This window comes from Dasypus novemcinctus, chromosome 3, assembly GCF_030445035.2.
Source record: "Dasypus novemcinctus isolate mDasNov1 chromosome 3, mDasNov1.1.hap2, whole genome shotgun sequence".
NCBI lineage: Eukaryota > Metazoa > Chordata > Mammalia > Cingulata > Dasypodidae > Dasypus > Dasypus novemcinctus.
The window spans coordinates 12,851,757-12,869,925 of record NC_080675.1 but is presented as its reverse complement, the minus strand read 5'-3'; the positions used below and the strand labels follow the sequence as shown (position 1 = coordinate 12,869,925).

The 18,169-nt window shown below is 46.8% G+C and overlaps 1 protein-coding gene across 3 annotated transcripts; it reads right to left on the bottom strand.

Moving 5' to 3' along the window:
- Positions 1-606: 606 nt before the first annotated feature.
- Positions 607-15,512, bottom strand: SERPINA6 (serpin family A member 6). Of its 3 annotated transcripts, XM_023586311.3 has the most exons (6): positions 15,380-15,512; positions 11,760-11,842; positions 7,783-8,414; positions 5,757-6,027; positions 4,321-4,471; positions 607-959 (listed from the first exon to the last, which is right to left on the bottom strand). In XM_023586311.3, the coding sequence occupies exons 3-6, from the start codon at positions 8,396-8,398 to the stop codon at positions 768-770; spliced, it is 1,230 nt and encodes a 409-aa protein (XP_023442079.2). In that variant the 5' UTR covers positions 8,399-8,414; positions 11,760-11,842; positions 15,380-15,512; the 3' UTR covers positions 607-767. The 3 variants fall into 3 exon arrangements, with proteins under 3 accessions (XP_023442079.2, XP_023442080.2, XP_058148151.1); XM_023586312.3 differs by lacking the exon at positions 11,760-11,842; XM_058292168.2 differs by lacking the exon at positions 11,760-11,842 and having other exon boundaries at positions 4,321-4,468; positions 15,380-15,511.
- Positions 15,513-18,169: the final 2,657 nt, after the last annotated feature.

Genomic DNA, 18,169 nt, shown 5'->3' with positions numbered 1-18,169 from the left:
AGGTCATGGTCACTGTTTGGTGGTCTACTGCTGGTCGGATCCACTACAGCTTTCTGAATCCCAGCAAAACCATTACACCTGAGAAGTATGCTCAGCAAATCGAAGAGATGTACTGAAAACTGCAACGCCTGCAGCTGGCACTGGTCAACATAAAGGGCCCAATTCTCCTCCACGACAATGTCTGACCCCATGCCACACAACCAACGCTTCAAAAGTTGAACAAATTGGGCTATGAAGTTTTGTCTCATCCACCTCATCCGCCATATTCACCTAACCTCTTGCCAACTGACTACCACTTCTTGTGATAGTCAATTTGACAACTTTTTGCAGGGAAAACACTTCCACGACCAACAGGATGCAGAAAGTGCTTTCCAAGAGTTTGTCGAATCCCGAAGCAGAGATTTTTATGCTACAGGAATAAGCAAACTTATTTCTCGTTGGCAAAAATGTGTTGATTGTAATGGCTCCTATTTTGATTAATAAAGATATGTTTCAGCCTAGTTATAATTGTGGTCTGAAACTGCAATTCCTTTTGCACCAACCTAAAAATTGTCAAATCTCTAGTGTCCCCATTCCCTCCCCTTCAACCACACGTGCCATCAGAGCTTCAATGACAGTTGTTTATTACAAGATGCTTAGAAGGTACAGCCAACTCCGGTTAGTTGACAGAGAACCTAGAGAAGATTGGGGACATCTCCCACTCCCCCAAGCATTTCTGTGAAGTCTCTGGTGCCCAAAGTCAGATGGTGCTTTTGCTGCTGGGTGGCCTACATGTTGGTTGGCTTCACAATTTTGCCCAGGAAAAAGGTGCTCCAAGTGGAGTGGTCAAAGATCAACACAAGAAAGGGACGGTTGAACTTGATGACGAGAGGTGGGACCTCCAGCCTTTGGGCTCCTCCAGTGGTGGCGGCTGGCATCACACCTTTCTCATGGAGGTGCAGCGCAGCCTTATGGAGCACCTGTTAGGAATGGACCACAGATGGATGTTTGAGAACCTGCTGTGTGCTAAGAGTTCCACATGCCTCATTGCTAGGAATTCTCACACCCTCAGTCTTATGGATGGAAGCTGAGGCTCCAGGAAGGTCACTTGCTGGCTCCTCATATAAGTGCAGTTCCAGGACTTGGGCCCAGCTCTGTCCACCTCCAGCCACACCTGTGATTCTTCCCTCCAAAAAGGGAAAGTGAAGCCCATGACATAGAGATTAAGGGTCTCGTGGGGTGACCTGGGCTTCCAAGTTCCTGTGGGTGCTTTTTCCTGTATTCTGGGCTGGTGGAGGGGGAGGAGCCTGCCTTTCTCAAGTCCTCACTCCCCCTTCCCTCTGCTAAATAAATACTAGGGCTCAATTTATGCAAAAAGTTTATATTTACCCTATATGGAAACTCCCAAACAGAACCTAAAGTGTGATCTCTGACTGAACCACCTCTCTTTGTGTTCAAAATCAGAAGGAATCCAAAATCAGCAAAATGCTTGATTAACTTTTATCCAAAGTCTTAGGTCATGACCTGGAAAATAGTGACAGCTGACAGCAACCCTATGGGAGGGAACTCTCGGGGACTCTATGGGGACTCTGAGGCTCAGAGGAACTACAGCTTGGAAAAAGCTGAATGGGCTTGGAACCCCCACAGTGCTCCTTAAGAATGTGAGGTGTTTTTTTTTTTGTCTTTATTTCTTTAATATTACATTAAAAAAATATGAGGTCCCCATATACCCCCCACCCCCCTTACCCCACTCCTCCTCCCTTAGCAACAATCTCCTCCATTGTCATGAGACAGTCATTGCACTTGGCGAATACATCTCTGAGCACTGCTGCACCCCATGGTCAATGGTCCACATCATAGCCCACATTCTCCCACGTTCTACCCAGTGGGCCATGGGAGGACCTACAATGTCTGGTAACTGTCCCTGCAGCACCACCCAGGACAACTCCAAGTCCCAAAAACGCCTCCACATCTCATCTCTTCCTCCCACCCCCAGCAGCCACCATGGCCACTTTCTCCACACCAATGCCACATTTTCTTCAATTACTAATCACAATAGTTCATGAATAGAATATCAGTAAGTCCACTCTAATCCATACTCTACTCCTCCATCCTGTGGACCCTGGAATGGTTGTGTCCATTCCACACCTATATCAAGAGGGGCCTTAGATTCCACATGGATGCTGGATGCAATTCTCCTGCTTTCAGTTGTAGGCACTCTTGGCTCCCTGGTGTGGTGGTTGACCTTCTTCACGTCCATGTTAGCTGAGCGGGGTAAGTCCAATAAATCAGAGTGTAGGACTTGCAAGTCTGTTGAGGCTCAGGGCCTGGCTATCACATGGACAGTCCAGAGATTCAGGTCCCCTGGGTATACATTAAACCCCAGTACCAACCACAGGTCCAGTAAAAGTAACAGGAGAGGTTTGTGAATGAAGATCACATCTGAGTCCAGCTCCATCACACAGAAACACAAACTCCAAAGAAGGGCCAACTGACATGGCACTGAACTCCATCTGCCATGACCATAGAACCTGTGGGTCTCTGTAGCCCTCTAAAGAACCAATACCCGGGGTTATATCTACTTTATCTGTCTCTGGGATTCTGTTGAGTTGTGCATTAAGGGCAACCCCTCTGATAATCTCCCAGCTCTTTTTGGAGACTCATAGCCATATAAACTCATTTGTCCTTTCCATTTGCCCCTTGATTCAGGTCAAAAAGCATTTTTAACTCCTGGTATTATATGTAGACTGAGATATTCTGCTGGTCCGAGTTGACCTTTTATTCAAGGTCATTTTCTAGTTATATCATCAGCTGGTACTTGGTAGTAATCCCTCGGTGCCTGGGCGGCTCATCCCCAGGAGTCATGTCCCATGCTAGGGGGAAGGCAATGTATTTACATACTGAGTTTGGCTTTGAAACAGGCCACATTTGAGCAACATGGAGGCTTTCAGGAGGTAACTCTTAGGCACCATGCAGCTCTAGGCCTTGTTCTTATTTTAGGTGCACAGGCTCATAAGCATAGTCATTTGTATCAAGGGCTCATTGTTGGAACTTCATTCTTTCTTGGTCTTTGCCGTTGTACTTGGGGGATTGTTGCTGTTCCTTTAGGGACTGTGATAGAGCTCTCCTGGCTAGGAACTCAGCACTCTCTCAGTTGTTGTTTTAATTGTATCCACTATGAAAATATCCAAACATTTTTATGTACCCTGGATATATGCCCTTTTGAACTTTCTGCCAACCATGTGTCTTCTGTCAATAACATCCCATACCAATATTCCTCCGCTGCCATTGTTGAACCTCTCTGTGATCCAAAACTTCCTGAAAAGTGAAGCCCAATATATTGCCAGGTTCCATTAATAGTAAAATGGAATATAGTCATGAGTTTAAAGCTTAGATATAGAATACATATTAATTTGGAAAAATTATGGTAAAAATAAATTGGAGTATCAAAAAATTTAAAAATGCAAAAGCTTTGTTTTTTATGTTTTGCCTTCCATCACTGCAATAAGTGTTGCCCTGTATGCAAATTGGCAAGGCAACTACTTCCGTCTTTTCCTCAGTGTCTATCTCCTATCTTTTTCTTTTTAAGGACGTGAGGTTTTGAGTCCAATAGACCTGAGCTCAAATGTCAGACTGTTACTTACTCACCCTGAAGCCTGGGGCAAGCTGCTGCACCCTGAGCTGGAGATTCTCCTCTGGAACTGGGAACTACCCACCTTGGAAGAAGGCAGCTGTGTTGACGCCACTCCCTCACACAACATGCATCCTCGGTGCCAGGCACTGTGAGGGTGACAGGGTCCTTGGGCTTGAGGGAGGGGCTGCAGCTATCTTCTGCTCACCCCCTAAGGCTGTAAGATCCATAAGGGCAGGGGCCATGTGGGGCTGTGGAGGCATACCCCCAGTCTAGCACAGTTTGGGGCACACAGGAGGTGTTCAAGAAATATTTCCTGAATGAATAACAAAACTCAGTGCTGAAGGATAAAGACCATGGTGCCGTCGGGCATAACGGCCAATGTGCTCTCGGTTGGCTGTGTGTCACCTCCCCTTTTCTCTTGATGAGGAGCCTGCTCATAATCTTGCCAGACTGTATTTCCCACAGTGCCCACTCATGGAATGGACAGATGCCTGGGTGGTTGGCTTCTCCTCTCACTATCTTCCCGTGTCACCTTGGGGATGTCACATTTTCTCTTGAGTCTCTGTTTACTCCATTGTAAAATGAGGGGTGTGGGCAAGACCTGGGGCTCTTAGTCTGGGGCCAGAAATCCACTCATAAATTGCTTATTACTATTGTTAATTTTAGTGTGCTTTAAAAATAAAAAGATGAACGCCTATGACACTTACCTTTGACACCTTCAGCTGGGTCTCTTGTGTGATACCTGAGAAACTTGCCTGGCTGGTGAACAAGTCTGCAATGCCCAGGTCCCGCAGGACACCCCCGAGGTCGTAGGCTCTGGAGATGGAGACCTTCGGGATGGACAGGTCCACCTGACTGCTTGGGGGAAGCAGAGGAGGTGAGATACTCCCCAAGCTGGGCTGGTGGCTGGAGAGAGCAGCCCTTCCTCACCTAGCCAGGCTCCCGTGTGTCCATGAGTTCCCCTCAGCTTCTGTCCCCCAGCCTGACCTGCTGTTTGGGGACAGGGGAAAGGACAGGGCAGGAGGCAGGAATTGCCTCTCCCTCTTTCACACAGGTCATTTCTTCTTTGGGTCTCTGTAGCCATTTGATATAGTTATGAATTCCAAAAATAGATATTGGATTATGTTTGTAATCTGGTCTGTACCTGGGTGTGATTAAGTTATGATTAGGGCTTTGATTGGGCCACATCATTAGGCTGTTGAGTCCCCACCCATGAAGGCATGATAAAAGACATAGCAAAGGACAGAGTTGGGGGTTTCTGATGTTGGAGTTTCGATGTTAGAGTTTGATGCTGGAGTCTTGAGCTGGAGCCCCAGGAAGTCAGCATGCAGAGGAAAGAGAAGCCAGCCCCAGGAAGAGAAGACCTGAGCCAGGAGAAGAACACAGAGGAATAGAGACGGCTTCTTAGGCACAGCAGAAACCCCAGGGAGAAAGACAGAGCCATTCACCTGATAGTCTACAGCTAATCTTGTGGAGAGAGGCAAAGTCTAGAGAACCTCATAGTCTACAGCTGACCCTGTGGAGGAAACAGAGGAACTGAGCTCAGAGGAACCCAGCAAGTCTGAATCCTCACAGCCATCTCGCTCCAACACATGAAAATAGATTTTGGTGAGGGAAGTAACTTATGCTTTATCGCCTGGCATCTGTAAACTCCTACCCCAAATCAATACCCTTTATGAAAACCAACCAGTTTCTGGTATTCTGTATCAGCACCCCTTTGGCTGAGTAATACAGTCTCTGAATTGCAATTTCCTTTTCTTTTTCAGTTCTTCCTTTGAGCCCCTTCCACCTGTGATACCACTAGGTCAAACCGCTGTTCAAGATATTCTAGCTGGACACTTAATGAAGTGGCCCCTAAAGAAGTCCTCTTGGTCCCTTCGACTAGAAGCTGTGTGAAGCAGAGATGCAGAGGGTGCACGGGGTGGGAGCAGAGGCTCCTGGTCAATCTCTTGCCACTGCTGCTGTGTGGCTTTAGCCTTTCAGGTCAGGGAGCCCCATGCTCTTTGGGGACCCACAGACAGGGAGACAAAGGAGCCCAGGAAGGCAAGTCGGGGGGAAGAGGCTTGCCTGGGACACCCTTGCCACTTGCTCCACTTTCTGGGCACAGCCCACCTCAGAGATCTACCTACTGGCGATGGCTTACCCACGGATCAGAGACTGGGACCACCTCTGAATTGTGTCCCTGTCCACTGCGTTGACGACCATGTCCATCTTCCCCTTCTCCGGAAGGATGAAGAAGACGGTTCCGTTGCCCATGTAGTCCAGCTGTACCAGCTGGCAGGGGAGCACTGTGTCGTTCAGGTACTTGATGGTGCCCAAGTTGGACATCATGGGGACCTTCACGGTGCTTGTCCCATTCAAGTGAAAGTCCCCCTCCCTGGTGCTGTTGGGGTCAAAGGGGTGCTCCCAGGTACCTGGGAGGGGGGCGAAGGAAAGGAGACAGGCGTGTGAGAGCTAGCGCCATGCCTGGGGGGCCTCTGGGAAAGCTCCCCAGCAGCTGTCCATTATGCCCCAAACGCCCCCTTAGGACCTCGTTTCCTGGTAGACTATGAACATTCCCAGAGGTCTGAGCCTGTTCTGTCCTCCACCCTTCCAAAGGGACACGAGGGGAAGCTCTGGTGCCAGGACTGGCTTCTGAAAGTGGAAGGGATGAAGAGAGGCCTAGTGCTTGTATCTGGGAAGCACCTGGTCTTGCTGCTTGGCCCAGCTGTTACAGATCACATTTCCTGAATAGCAGGCTCAGGGTAAAAGACCCCTTCAAGGTCCTTACTCCCACCCCCCTAGCTGGACCTTAATCCCCTCTGCCGTGTTCCATGACGTAATCATCTGGCCTATTTGATCTCCTTGCGATGATAGGGAACTCACTACTCTCACAGAAGGAAATTTCCATGGCTGGTTGGCTCAGTTGGGAAGAAAATTGTTCCTTTTATTGAGTCACAACCTGCCTGATTGAAACACACACCTGCTGCGCCTATTCTGCTCTTCTGAGGTTGTTCCAAACAACCCTGAACTCTCTTAAATTTAAAGACATAGGTTGAGTCTCACTGGGACCTCAGCGTGGTGTGACTGTCTGTCTGCTGTGCCTTGGAAGTTTGAGGGAGGGAAAACGGCAAGAAACGACACTGGAAAGGACAAAAGAAGCAAATGGCTCTAGCCCAGGGTTCATCAACCTCGACATACTGGACATTTGGTGCCTGATAGCACTGTGGGGGCAGCCCCGGGCGTTGCAGGATGTTCAGGAGCGTCCCTAACTTCTCCCCCAGGTGTTGCCAAGCTTTGGTGAGAACCCCTGCTCTAGGTTAAAGAGTTTAGATTTTATTCTCAAGGATAATGTGTCCCCAAATTGCCTGTTGTAAAAATTATCTTGGGGTGGGGGGTTGTTAAAGTACAAATTCCAGGACTTTCCTGCAGAGGTTTTGCTTTAGTAGGTTTGGCACAGACTCTAGACTCTATCGTGTTAACAAGTCTCTGTGGTGGTTTTTATGAACAGGCACTTTGGAAAACCCTGTTCCAAATTGATGGGGAGGGATTGAAGAGTCTGGCCAAAACGAGACCTGATCAGAGCTGGCACAGGGGTGTCCCGGTAGTGTGTGGAGGACAGCTTTGGGGTTGAGCAGGGAGTTCCCAAGAGTGGGGGCTGTTTCTGTCTTGTTCTATGCTGTATTTCCAGCCTGTGGCCCAGGGCCTGACTCGTCAATGCTCAGTGAATATCTGTGACCTGATCACACATCACAGTTTTACATACAGGCCATGAACCAACCTACTAGAGCTTGGGCAAGTCACACAGCTCTTCTGGGTGTCTTTTTTTTTTTTTTAAGGAGGTACTAGGGATTGAACCCAGGACCTTGTACTTGGGAAACAGGTGCTCAATCACTGAGCCACATCTGCTCCCCAATAAGAGCTGGTTTTTCATTTGTTTGTTATGTTTTTAGGAGGTACTGGGAATCGAACCCTGGACCTCATACATGGGAAGCAAGTGCTCAACCACTTGAACTACATCTGCTCCCCTGAGTGCCATTTTAATCTTTTGTAAAATGATATATTCCACCTTCCCAACAGGATTGTGGTGAAGGTGGAAAGAAATATGACTTGCCCAAGAGTCTGCCCTGGATTTTGATGGCTGTTATTGTTCTTGGAAGGGCCTCATCAGAATGGGATGAGTAGAGTACCTTTGAAGAAGATGTAGTTGACCAGGATGAGGAGGACTGGATCATCCAGCTTTGAAAAGATGTCCACAGTGTTCCCCTGTGTCTTGTTCTTGACATACTTGTTGATCTCTCTTCTGGCTTTGGCCAAGTCCTGGAAATCTATCGTCAAGGCCTCTGACTCATAGTAGTGCTTTATGTCTTCTAAGAATGACTCCAGCAGCTTGAGGCGGTGGTCGAGGAACAAGGCATTGCCCATGATCATTTCCAAGCTGGTGTCAGCCTCTCCCAGGAGGTGGGAGAGATTCTGGAAGGCCTGGTGGATCTTGGCCTCAGATGTCTCAGTGAGGTTGAAGCCCAGGCCCTGGAGAACCTGTGTCTGTGTGACACTGTGTGTGCCCAGGGACAGCATGGCCAAGGCAATGGAGATGCTCACTGGGGAGAAGAAGGTGTTCTCGCCAGGAGCCAAGGCCACCAGGCGCTTAAACAGGGTAAAGGCAAAGTCAGTGTTGGCCAGAGCCAGGTCCCAGTGAGGGCGAAGACTCATGCTTACATCCACATTGGAGTCCTCTGCCTGAATGGCCCTAAGGCTGCTGGTGGACAGCCAGAAGAGACAGATGTACAGGGCTTGCAGCATCATCTAGGAAGTCCAGGCCCTGCCAATCAGAAATGCTCATTAGATGATACGGCCTCCCCAGCAGTGGGCAGGGTGGAAAGGAAGACCAAAGAGCCAGTGCAAGCCCCAGTTTCTGCCTCCACAATAGCTGTGTGAATTGGGGCAAGTCATGGCAGGACAGTGGGCCTAAGTTTCCTCGTCTGAAGTTGTGAATTATATGATTTATCAGCTGCCAACTAGGCACCTGTGGCAGTTGGAGATTATTTATGAATCTGCCCAAAAGAAAGATCATGTTTGTAAACTAATCTAGTCCTTTGGGTGTGATACCCTTTGATTGTGTTAAATTCAAAGGTTTAAAATTTACTTGACAAGATCAATTTTGATTCAACCACCTCAGCAGGGCATGACTCAGGTTGAGTCCCTGCCCCCTTGGTGGGCTGATATAAATGGGCACTTATGTAAGAAGACACGAGAAGAGAGAGCGAACTCTGTCATGTTTGATCCTGGGGTCCCAGGGTGAGATGAGTCATTTGCCTGATAGTTTGCAGCAGAAGAGAACAGAGCAGCTGAGCAGCTGAAAGGCCTGGAAAGAAACAAGACCTATGCCAGAAACTGATATAGGAGCCCTGAGAGAACAGGCAGAGATTGCCTACCATCTTGCTTCAACATGTGGCAGCTGACTTTGGTGAGAAAGTACCTCTATGGTTGGCCTTTCCATGGCTTTTACCCCAAAGAAATACCCTTTCTAAAGCCAACAGATTTCTGGTACTTTGTAACAGCACCCCTTTGGCAGACCAGTACAGCACCCAACTGACCTAACTGTTTGCCTATAATCTCTCCTCTAATCTTCACCAAAACACTACTGAAGTACATATGTTTCTGATTTTAGATGAGTTAAGGTTTAACATGGTTAAAAAAGCCACTCCAGGTCAGAATCATTAAGTGGATGCTCTGTCTGCAAGGCAGTGTTCCTAAGCACTGTGCTCTGTGGAACCACCTATATACCAATACTCAAGATGGTGATAGAAGAAAGTGGATTCCCGTGTACCCCCACCTGGAAACCAACCTCTTCAGAGAAGGGCTGTGAATCCACATTTAAGCAAGTGCCCACTAGGAGAATGCTGTGCACTCTGAAGTGTGAGATCTGTTCACATATCTCCATAACACCCCGGGGGCCCCTTCCTTGGCAGCATGATCAGTCCTGGGTGTCAGCTTGGTATGGTACCCAGTTATTTAATCAAACATGAATCTAGCTGTTGCTGTGAAGGTGTTATGTATGTGTGGTTAACATCTATAATCAGCTGACTTTAAGTACGAGAGTGCGGCGGCTTGCTCGGTCGGTAGAGGTGGGGTCTGGCTGCGGACGAGGGGTTGGTCCAGCTCTGGACGAGGGGTCGGTCCCGCTTGGGACGAGGGGTCGGTCCCACTTGGGACGAGGGGTCGGTCCGGCAGCAGACGAGGGATCGGTCTCACAAGGGGTTGCGCGGTTCGGCTGACGGGGTCGCCCGGCGAAGCCGGTGACGAAGGGGTCGCCCGGAGAAGCCGGCGACGAAGGGGTTGCCCGGAGAAGCAGGCGACGAACTGGGGACAAGGGAGGCCAGGCCCTTGTCGGGGGCTCTCAGGACTGGAGGGCGCACGGCAGAAGAACTACCGCGGAGACAAGGTAAACACGCAAGTCCACTTTATTGAGGGAGAGGCAACAGTTTTATAGGGGCTGGGGAAGGCTGATTGGTCGAAGCCACGCCCTGTTCTGATTGGTTGCCGGCGAAAGGTCAGTGGGCGGTACTGGACGGGGGAGGGGTGGTGGTTAGGGATTGGCTGTTGCTGTTGCTGGGGGAAGTGGCAGGGTTTAGTGATTGGTGGCTGCTGTTGCTGGGGTAGAGGGCAGACTTGAGTTTCCCGCCCACGCCTGGCTGTTGCTGCTGTCGGGGGGGAGGGAAAAGGGCAGACTGGATTTTTCCGCCCTGCGCCTGCGCAGGGAGAAAGAAGAAGAAGGGTGCCGCCCCACAGGCATCGTGTGGCGCCATCTGGGAGGAGGGGCGGCCGCGGAAGCATGGCTGCCGAGAAGGGGAGACCCGAGGGCACTCTGCGCCCATGCCGAGCTCCCTTCAGGGGTGGCGGTGAGTCCGACCAGCCACCCTATTATGGGGGCAGCGGCTTGGCCTGCCGCGGCTGCTCCCCCGCCAGGCCAGCAAACCACACTTCAGCCCGAGGGGTGACCGCACGAGAGTGTACCCTATATATGTGGGCAGACCTCATCCAATCAACTGAAGGCCTTAAGAGCAAAAATCTGAGGTTTCCCAGAGGAGAAATTCTGCCCCAGGACTGCAGGCTCAACTTCTGCCTTACCTTCTGGCCAGCTGGTCTACCCTATACCCTACAGATGTGAGATTTGCCATGCTTCACAATTGTGTGAGCCAATTCCTTAAAATCTCCCTCTTCCTCCCTGTCACAATTTGATATAGTTATGAAATCCAAAAATAGATATTGGATTATATTGGTAAACTGGTCTGTCTGAAATATCACATTTACTTAATTAAATTATAGTTATGGGTTTGATTGGACCACATCAATAGGGCAGATGGGGACTCACAGATAAAAGATATGGTAGAGAGTTGGGGTTCTGATGTTGGAGTTTTGATGCTGGAGTCTTGAGCTAGAACCCCAGGAAGGAAACACACAGAGGAGTTTGGTTGAGAGGAAAGAGAAGCAAGCCCCAGGAAGAAAGGAACCCAGGAAGCCTGAACCCTGGCAGACATTGGCAGCCATCTTGCTGCAACACATGGCAAAAGACTTTGGTTAGGGAAGTAAGTTATGCTTTATGGCCTGGTAACTGTAAGTTTCTACCCTAAATAAATACCCTTTTTAAAAACCAACCAATTTTTGGTATATTGCATCAACACCCCTTTGGCTGACTAATACACTCCCCTTTCTATCCCCTTTCTCTTTTTCTTTCTTTCTCTTCCCCCTCTTTTTCTGTATATATTTTTCTGCTTCTCTGGAGAATGCTGACTGATACATAGTTTGGTACTGAGAGTGGTTCTGAAGGAACAGAATTAAGATTCTGTTAATTAAGGATGTTTTCTGAATTGGTTCTGGGATTTTTGGAACTGGTTTTCTAATCTATTAGATTTAAAGGCACTAATGACTCTTTTTTCTGTAGTAAAGACAGCACCAATAATCCATGGCATGGCGTGGCAATAGAGATATGCAAAATATCACTCGTAATCAGTTACTTTTTTTAAAGGAGGTACCAAAAATTGAACCCAGGACCTCGTATATGGGAAGCAGGTGCTCAACCACTGAGCTACATCCTCTCCCCAATGAGAGTTATTTTGTTTGTTTGGTGGCACTTCATCACCAAACACAAGGTGGGTGTAGTTACCATAAAACAGCAGAGTCAAAGCAAAAATCAGAGTAGTCTGACTTGTAGAGACCTATGGCATTGGCTAGATGATATTAGTGTCTCTAGAAGAGAAATAGAAACAGGAATTCTTACTTGATATGTATAAGCAGAAGGGTACTAGGTCAAGTGAATAAAAGTCTACCCTGAAACACCAAAACAGAGTCAGAGCTCCTCCAGTCAATTCTCAGAATTGAGTGAATTTCCAGATCAGAACCCCTTGGATCAAAGGTAGGCCAAATCTCCTTGGGGAAGGATGCCACTACACTGCCAAAAATTTGTACAGTTAATATTTCTCTAAGTCTTCCCCAAAGGGACTACAGTCATTTACCATGGTGACTATGCTTTGGGGAAAAGGAAATGATCAGATTTCTCAGGGGTTACTGGACATTTGCTCTGAACTGACACTGATTCCAAGAGACCCCAAAACATCACTGAGATCCACCAGTCAGAATAGAGGCTTACAGTGGTTGGGTAATCAATGGAATTTTAGCTTAGTTCTGTCTCACAGCATGTCCAGTGGGTCCCTGAACCCATCCTATCATTATTTCTCCAGTTCTGGAATGCATAATTGGAATAGTCATACTCAGCAACTGGTAGAATCTCCACATCAGTTCTCTGACCTGTGGAGTGAAACCTATTGTTGTAGAAAAGGCCAAGTGCAAGCCACTAGGACTGCTTCCACCTATCAAAATAGCAAATGAAAAGTAATACCCCATTCCAGGAGGAATTTCAGAGATTAGTGTCATCATCAAGGACTTGAAGGATGCAGGGAATGGTGATTGCCACTACATTCCCGTTCAACAATCCTATTTGGCCTGTGTAGAAAAGAGATGGAGCCTAGGGGATGACAGTGGACTATTGTAAACTTAACCAGGTGGTGGCTCCAATTGAAGTTGCTGTTACAGATGCGCTTTCATTGCTTGAGCAAGTTAATACATCTCCTGGTACCTAGTATACAATTACTGAGCTAGCAAATACTTTTTTCTCAATACCTCTTAGTTAAGACCACCACAAATGGTTTGCTTTCGACTGTCAAGAACAGCAATACACCTTTACAGTCCTACTTCAGAATTATATCAACTCTTCTGTCCTATGTCATAATCTAGTCCACAATAACTTAACCACCTTTCCCTCCCACAAGACATCATGCTGGTCCACTATCTTGATGACATCATGCTGATTGGCCCCAGTGAGAAAGAAGTAGAAACTACTCTAGAGTTATTGGTAAGACATTTTCATCTTAGGGGATGGGAAACAAATCCAACAAAAATTCTGGGGACTTCTTCTTCAGTGAAATGTCTAGGCATCCAGTGGTGGGATCTGGTGAGCTGTCCCGTCTAAAGTGAAGGATAAGTTGAATCAACAATCAACAGAAGCATAATGCCTAATTGGCATCTTTGGATTTTGGAGACAGAATATTTCTCATTTAGGTGTACTATGCTGGTCCATTTACCAAGTGCCCCTCAAAGCTGCTAAGCTTGAGTGGAGACCAGAACAAGAGAAGGCTCTGCCACAGGTCCATATTGCCATGTAAGGTGCTCTGCCACTTGGGCTAGATAATCCAGCAGATCCAATGGTACTGGAAGTGTCAGTAGCAAATAGAGATGCTATTTGTAATATCTGGCAGACTCCTATGGGAGAATCACAGTGCAAATCCTTAGGATTTTAAAAAATCAAAACCCTGGCATCCTTTGTGGATAACTATTCTCCTTTTGAAAAATAGCTACTAAGCATTAGTAGAGATTGAATGCTTAGCCATGAGACACTTAAGTTACCAAAGGACATATCATGAACTGAGTGTTGCCAGATCCACCAAACCACAAAGTTGGGCATACACAGCAGCATTCCATCATCAAACTGAAATGAGCACATCCTCTCTCCCAGGGCTTAGTGCTTACACCCTACCTGGTCTCCCTGCTCCCTCCAACCTTTTCTTCCCTATGTGCCATCGACATCTTTGGCTTCTTTCTGAAGTTTAAGCTGGTTGACCATTCTCATGCTGAAAACTTACAGGGAGTCTCTATTGCCCACAAAAATGATCTTGTTGACATGGACCTGGGGCTTCTCATGACACAGACTGCTGACAGCCTCAAATCTGATCCTGTTGTTTCAACCATAGCAACGCTGGGTGTCTAGGATTTCCACCCAGCACACACTAGACCTTCATCCCTTTGCTGATGTCAGTGCAAGACAGGTCATCGCAGTTCCCCAGTGTTTGCTGAGCCTGGCTCGGAAATCAAAGACAAAGAGAGATTGGGATCAGGGGATCTGAGAGCACTGAAGCCTCAAGCTTATCAGACAAGTTTATTAATATCAGGAGCTTCTTTATATACCCCAAGCAGTTGTGAGAACCAGCAACAATTCTAGCTCATTACCTCACTCTTGAAAACACAGTGCACAGTGGATAAGATAGTAACTAAAGCTCAAGATGTTCTATTATGTTATGGAAACAAATATACTCATAAATCTTGTTGCCCAGGTTGCTCGTACTATCAAGTCCAGGTTCTGCTGGAATGTTATGTTTCCCTGAGAGATTAGCCACCTGCACGTATATCTCTAGGAACAGCATGACCCAGTGGTCAGAAAATAACTTGCTGCTATGTAAACAGCATGCCTTTGTTTCCCACGCTTTCCCCATCCTTATCCCATGTGGTTCCTGGGGCCACGCCACCACTCTTGTTCTTTGAGAATTGGGTCCCAGGTCACCCCCTCCAAGAGGTCCTCCTTCTGTGCTCCTCTCTATCATTGCCTTTATCATACTGTAATGGAGTCTTTGCCAAGCACAGTCACCTCCACACCGTCTGTGCTTCTCTCCTGGGCAAGGACCATGCATAGCACACAGCCTGGAGCAGGACAGGCTTGCCAGAATGTATTTCCTCTCTCTTTCCCTTTCTCTTTCCTTTTCTCCTTCCCACTATCCCTGAAAAGAGTGAATCTTTCAAGATGCAGAATGAAATGGTGCCAATTGTGATGTACCAGTTCCAGCTGTTGTGAATGTCCTGCTTATGTGGCCTCATTTCATTACCGTGTAATAGGTCATCCGAGGCTCATTTTGCAGATGATGAAATTAAAGTCTGGGCAGGTGGAGTAATCCACCCGAGCTGGGACTCCAACTCTGCTATCTGGTTTCAGAGTCTGTGCCGTACCGTACTGCCTTTCTCTACAGAAAGCAAAATGAGAGCGAAAAGGCTCTTTGAAAAGTACCCAGCCCGTGATGTAAAAATTCACAGTATAAATAGTGTGCAGAATGCCTCCTGTGCCGCATCTACTGGGCACTCCCCCGGAGGTTTGTGTCCTCCAGCAGTGGCACTGCCTGTGCAACTCCATTCTCATGCTTTCAGACTCCTACTCTCTGGATGAGAAAGGATGAGGATGGCTCTTAGCTACAACTTTATGCCAGCTGAGCCGAGGGGAAATCAAAACTTTTGTGGGTAAGCCCCAGACTCTGGGAAATTATCTCCTGTTGCTTAATCCCTCTGCTTTCTGCCCTAATGCTCAATGTGTCCCATTTTGAAAAATCAAATAAGCAAGCTGCAGTCATTATTTGTTCTGGGATGGTCAGGCACAGGAGGGACAGAAGGTTCTCAGGCATTACTCACCATCCACGGTGGGCTGAGGCTGCTCCTGGTGGCCCAGTCCTGCTGTCCTGGAGTCTTGCAGGTATCCAGTAGGCCAGTGGGGACACCACAGCTATTAAATCTTGTTTGTCAGCTTCTGTGCTGGTTTGTTGGTCCCCTCCTCCCAACTAGTAACAATGGGAGGCTTCTCCAAGGATCTTGATAAACACACCAATGATGCAGATTAACTTCCGTCTGTGTTCAATTCCCTGAAGTTTTACTTTTTTTTTAAATAATAAAATGTGGTTGGAGTTGTGTCAGTGTTTGCTGTTGCTCCTTGGCAAAGAAGCCACGGGTACTTTTATTTTTTTTAATTTTTGGATATATTTTATTTTATTTTTTCTTCTTTATTTTCTTTTACATGCTACATTCAAAAAAATGAGGTCCCCATATACCCCTGACCCCACCCACACCACCCCTCCCACATCAACAAACTCTTCCATCATTGTGGCACATCCACTGCACCCGGCGAATACATTCCGGAGAACCGTCACAGGTACTTTAGCATGATGCCGCTAACACCTGTGATGAGCCAGGTGCCTGGCCCATGCTGGCTGGGGATGAGTCAGGCAAGGTGGCTTACTTCAAGAGTGTCTCGGTCATACCAATGTGGGATGATGTGGGCCAAGTACTTCCCATAGATTAGCTCATTTAATCTTCATAATGGCTATGAAGTGGGTTCTGTTAATATCATTCTTCTCTAGATGAAGAAAAGGAGGCTCATGGGCATTAAATGAACTGTCCTTGAGATTCAAATCCAAGACCTGCAGACTCTGAAGGCTAGAACCTTCCCTCTTTACTACATTTTTATTTGTCTATTATCTTTTGGTTGCAGGTGACAGGGATCAAACTCAAACTGGTGAGAGCATAAAATAATATTTGTTGGGTCTCATGAATGGAAGTTCTAAAAGGCAGAGAGGGGTTTAGGCAGGGCTGGATCCAGCAGCACCAAGTTGATTAGGGGATCTCCTTTGGTCTGTTTCTGAGCCCTGCTTTCCTACTTCATTCTTTGTTTTTTTAAAGATTTATTTATTTATTTAACCCCTCTACCCTGCCCCCCGTCATCTGCTCTCTCTGTCCATTTGCTGTGTGTTCTGTGTTTGCTTGGTTCGTATTCTCAACAGGCAGGTCTGGGAACTGATCCTGGGGCCTTCCAGAGTGGGAAAGAGGTGATCATTCTCTTGTGCCACCTCAGCTCCCTGATCTGCTGCATCTTTTATTGCCTCTCCTCTGTGTAACTTTTTGTTGCATCATCTTGCTGTGCTGGCTCTTCAAGTGGGCCAGCACTCTTGCATGGGCAGCACTCCTGAGCAGGCCAGCACTCCGTGCAGACCAGCACTTCCTGTGGGCCAGTTTACCACATGGGCCAGCTTGCCTTCACCAGGAAGCCCTGAGCATCAAACCCTGGACCTCCTATATGGTAGATGGGAGCCCAGTTGCTTGAGCCACATCTGCTACCCTACTTCATTCTAAATTCTTTCTGCACTGGGGACAAAGGGCCACTGCCTCTCCAGACTATCTGATTCTAACTGTGATAACAGGAGAGAGGCCATTTCTTTCTCAGTGCCCATATCAGAACCCCAAAGGACTCTGGGCGACTTCCGGAGAACTCATTAAAAATTTTCATCAGCTTGCATCCTGCTCTATAGAATTTGAACTCATGTATCCCCACAGATGAGTAAGACAATTTTATAAAATCTCATAATATTTACAGGAATATCCTGTCCTGTTTGACAAGAGCACTCTGACTAATATAGCATGTTTACTCTACAGTGGTATGATGCAAGCAATGACTTGTTACCTATGTACTGTAAGGTACCTGAATACTTACTTTGAATTTATTTTACTAAGAAATAGAATTACTATATCAGATAAGTGTCTATTCCAATAAAGTTTAGCATGAGAGAATAAGTCTATATTTCCTTTAAAAAAGTAATCTCTAATTGAAATACAATAATTTGACAGATTATAATTTCCAAAAATGGTCATAGCCTTTTTTCCTGGTCCTACATGTTCTGTCAGAAACTTGACATTCCTCATCAAGATGCAGAGCTTATTTCCCCACTGTTGAATCTGGGGTTTTATGACAACCTCAGTGAACAGAATATGGCCAAAGTGATGTTGCAAAACTTCCAAGGCTCCCACTTGTACTCCTTTATGCTTACCATGATGCCATGAGCAAAACGAATCTAGCCCACTTAGAGAGACCACTTGGAGAAGACCACATGGAAAGGTACTGAGACCTAGTTTACAGCTCATATCAACTGCTAGTAATATGAGTGAATGAATCCTAAAGTGATTTTAGCTCCCAGCCTTTGAGTTTTCCAGTTGAGGTCCTAGAATCATAGAACAAAGATAAGACACCCAGTTGTATACCATCTGAATTCCTGTTCCACAGAATCTAAGAGCATAATAAATGATTGTATTAAGTTGCTAATTTTTGGATAATTTATCAGGCAACCATAGTAAGTGTAACGGATTTTTTTTACCTGGAAGTGAGATGCTACATAACAAAAGCCTGGAATTGCGGCAGTGATTTGGGAATCAGATGGAGGATGGGAATGGGAATGAGCTTAAAGAGACTGATAGAGGAAGCCCAAAGAAAGAGGCTGATGATGAGGGCTTAAATGAAAGGGAGGAAAAATTTATTGGAAGCTGGAAGAAAGATGATCCTTATAATGTACTGGCAGGAAGTTTAGCATCATTGTCCCCTGTGGTAACAGGAAAATAAATAATATAACAAAGGAACTAGTGATCTAGTTGAGGATATTT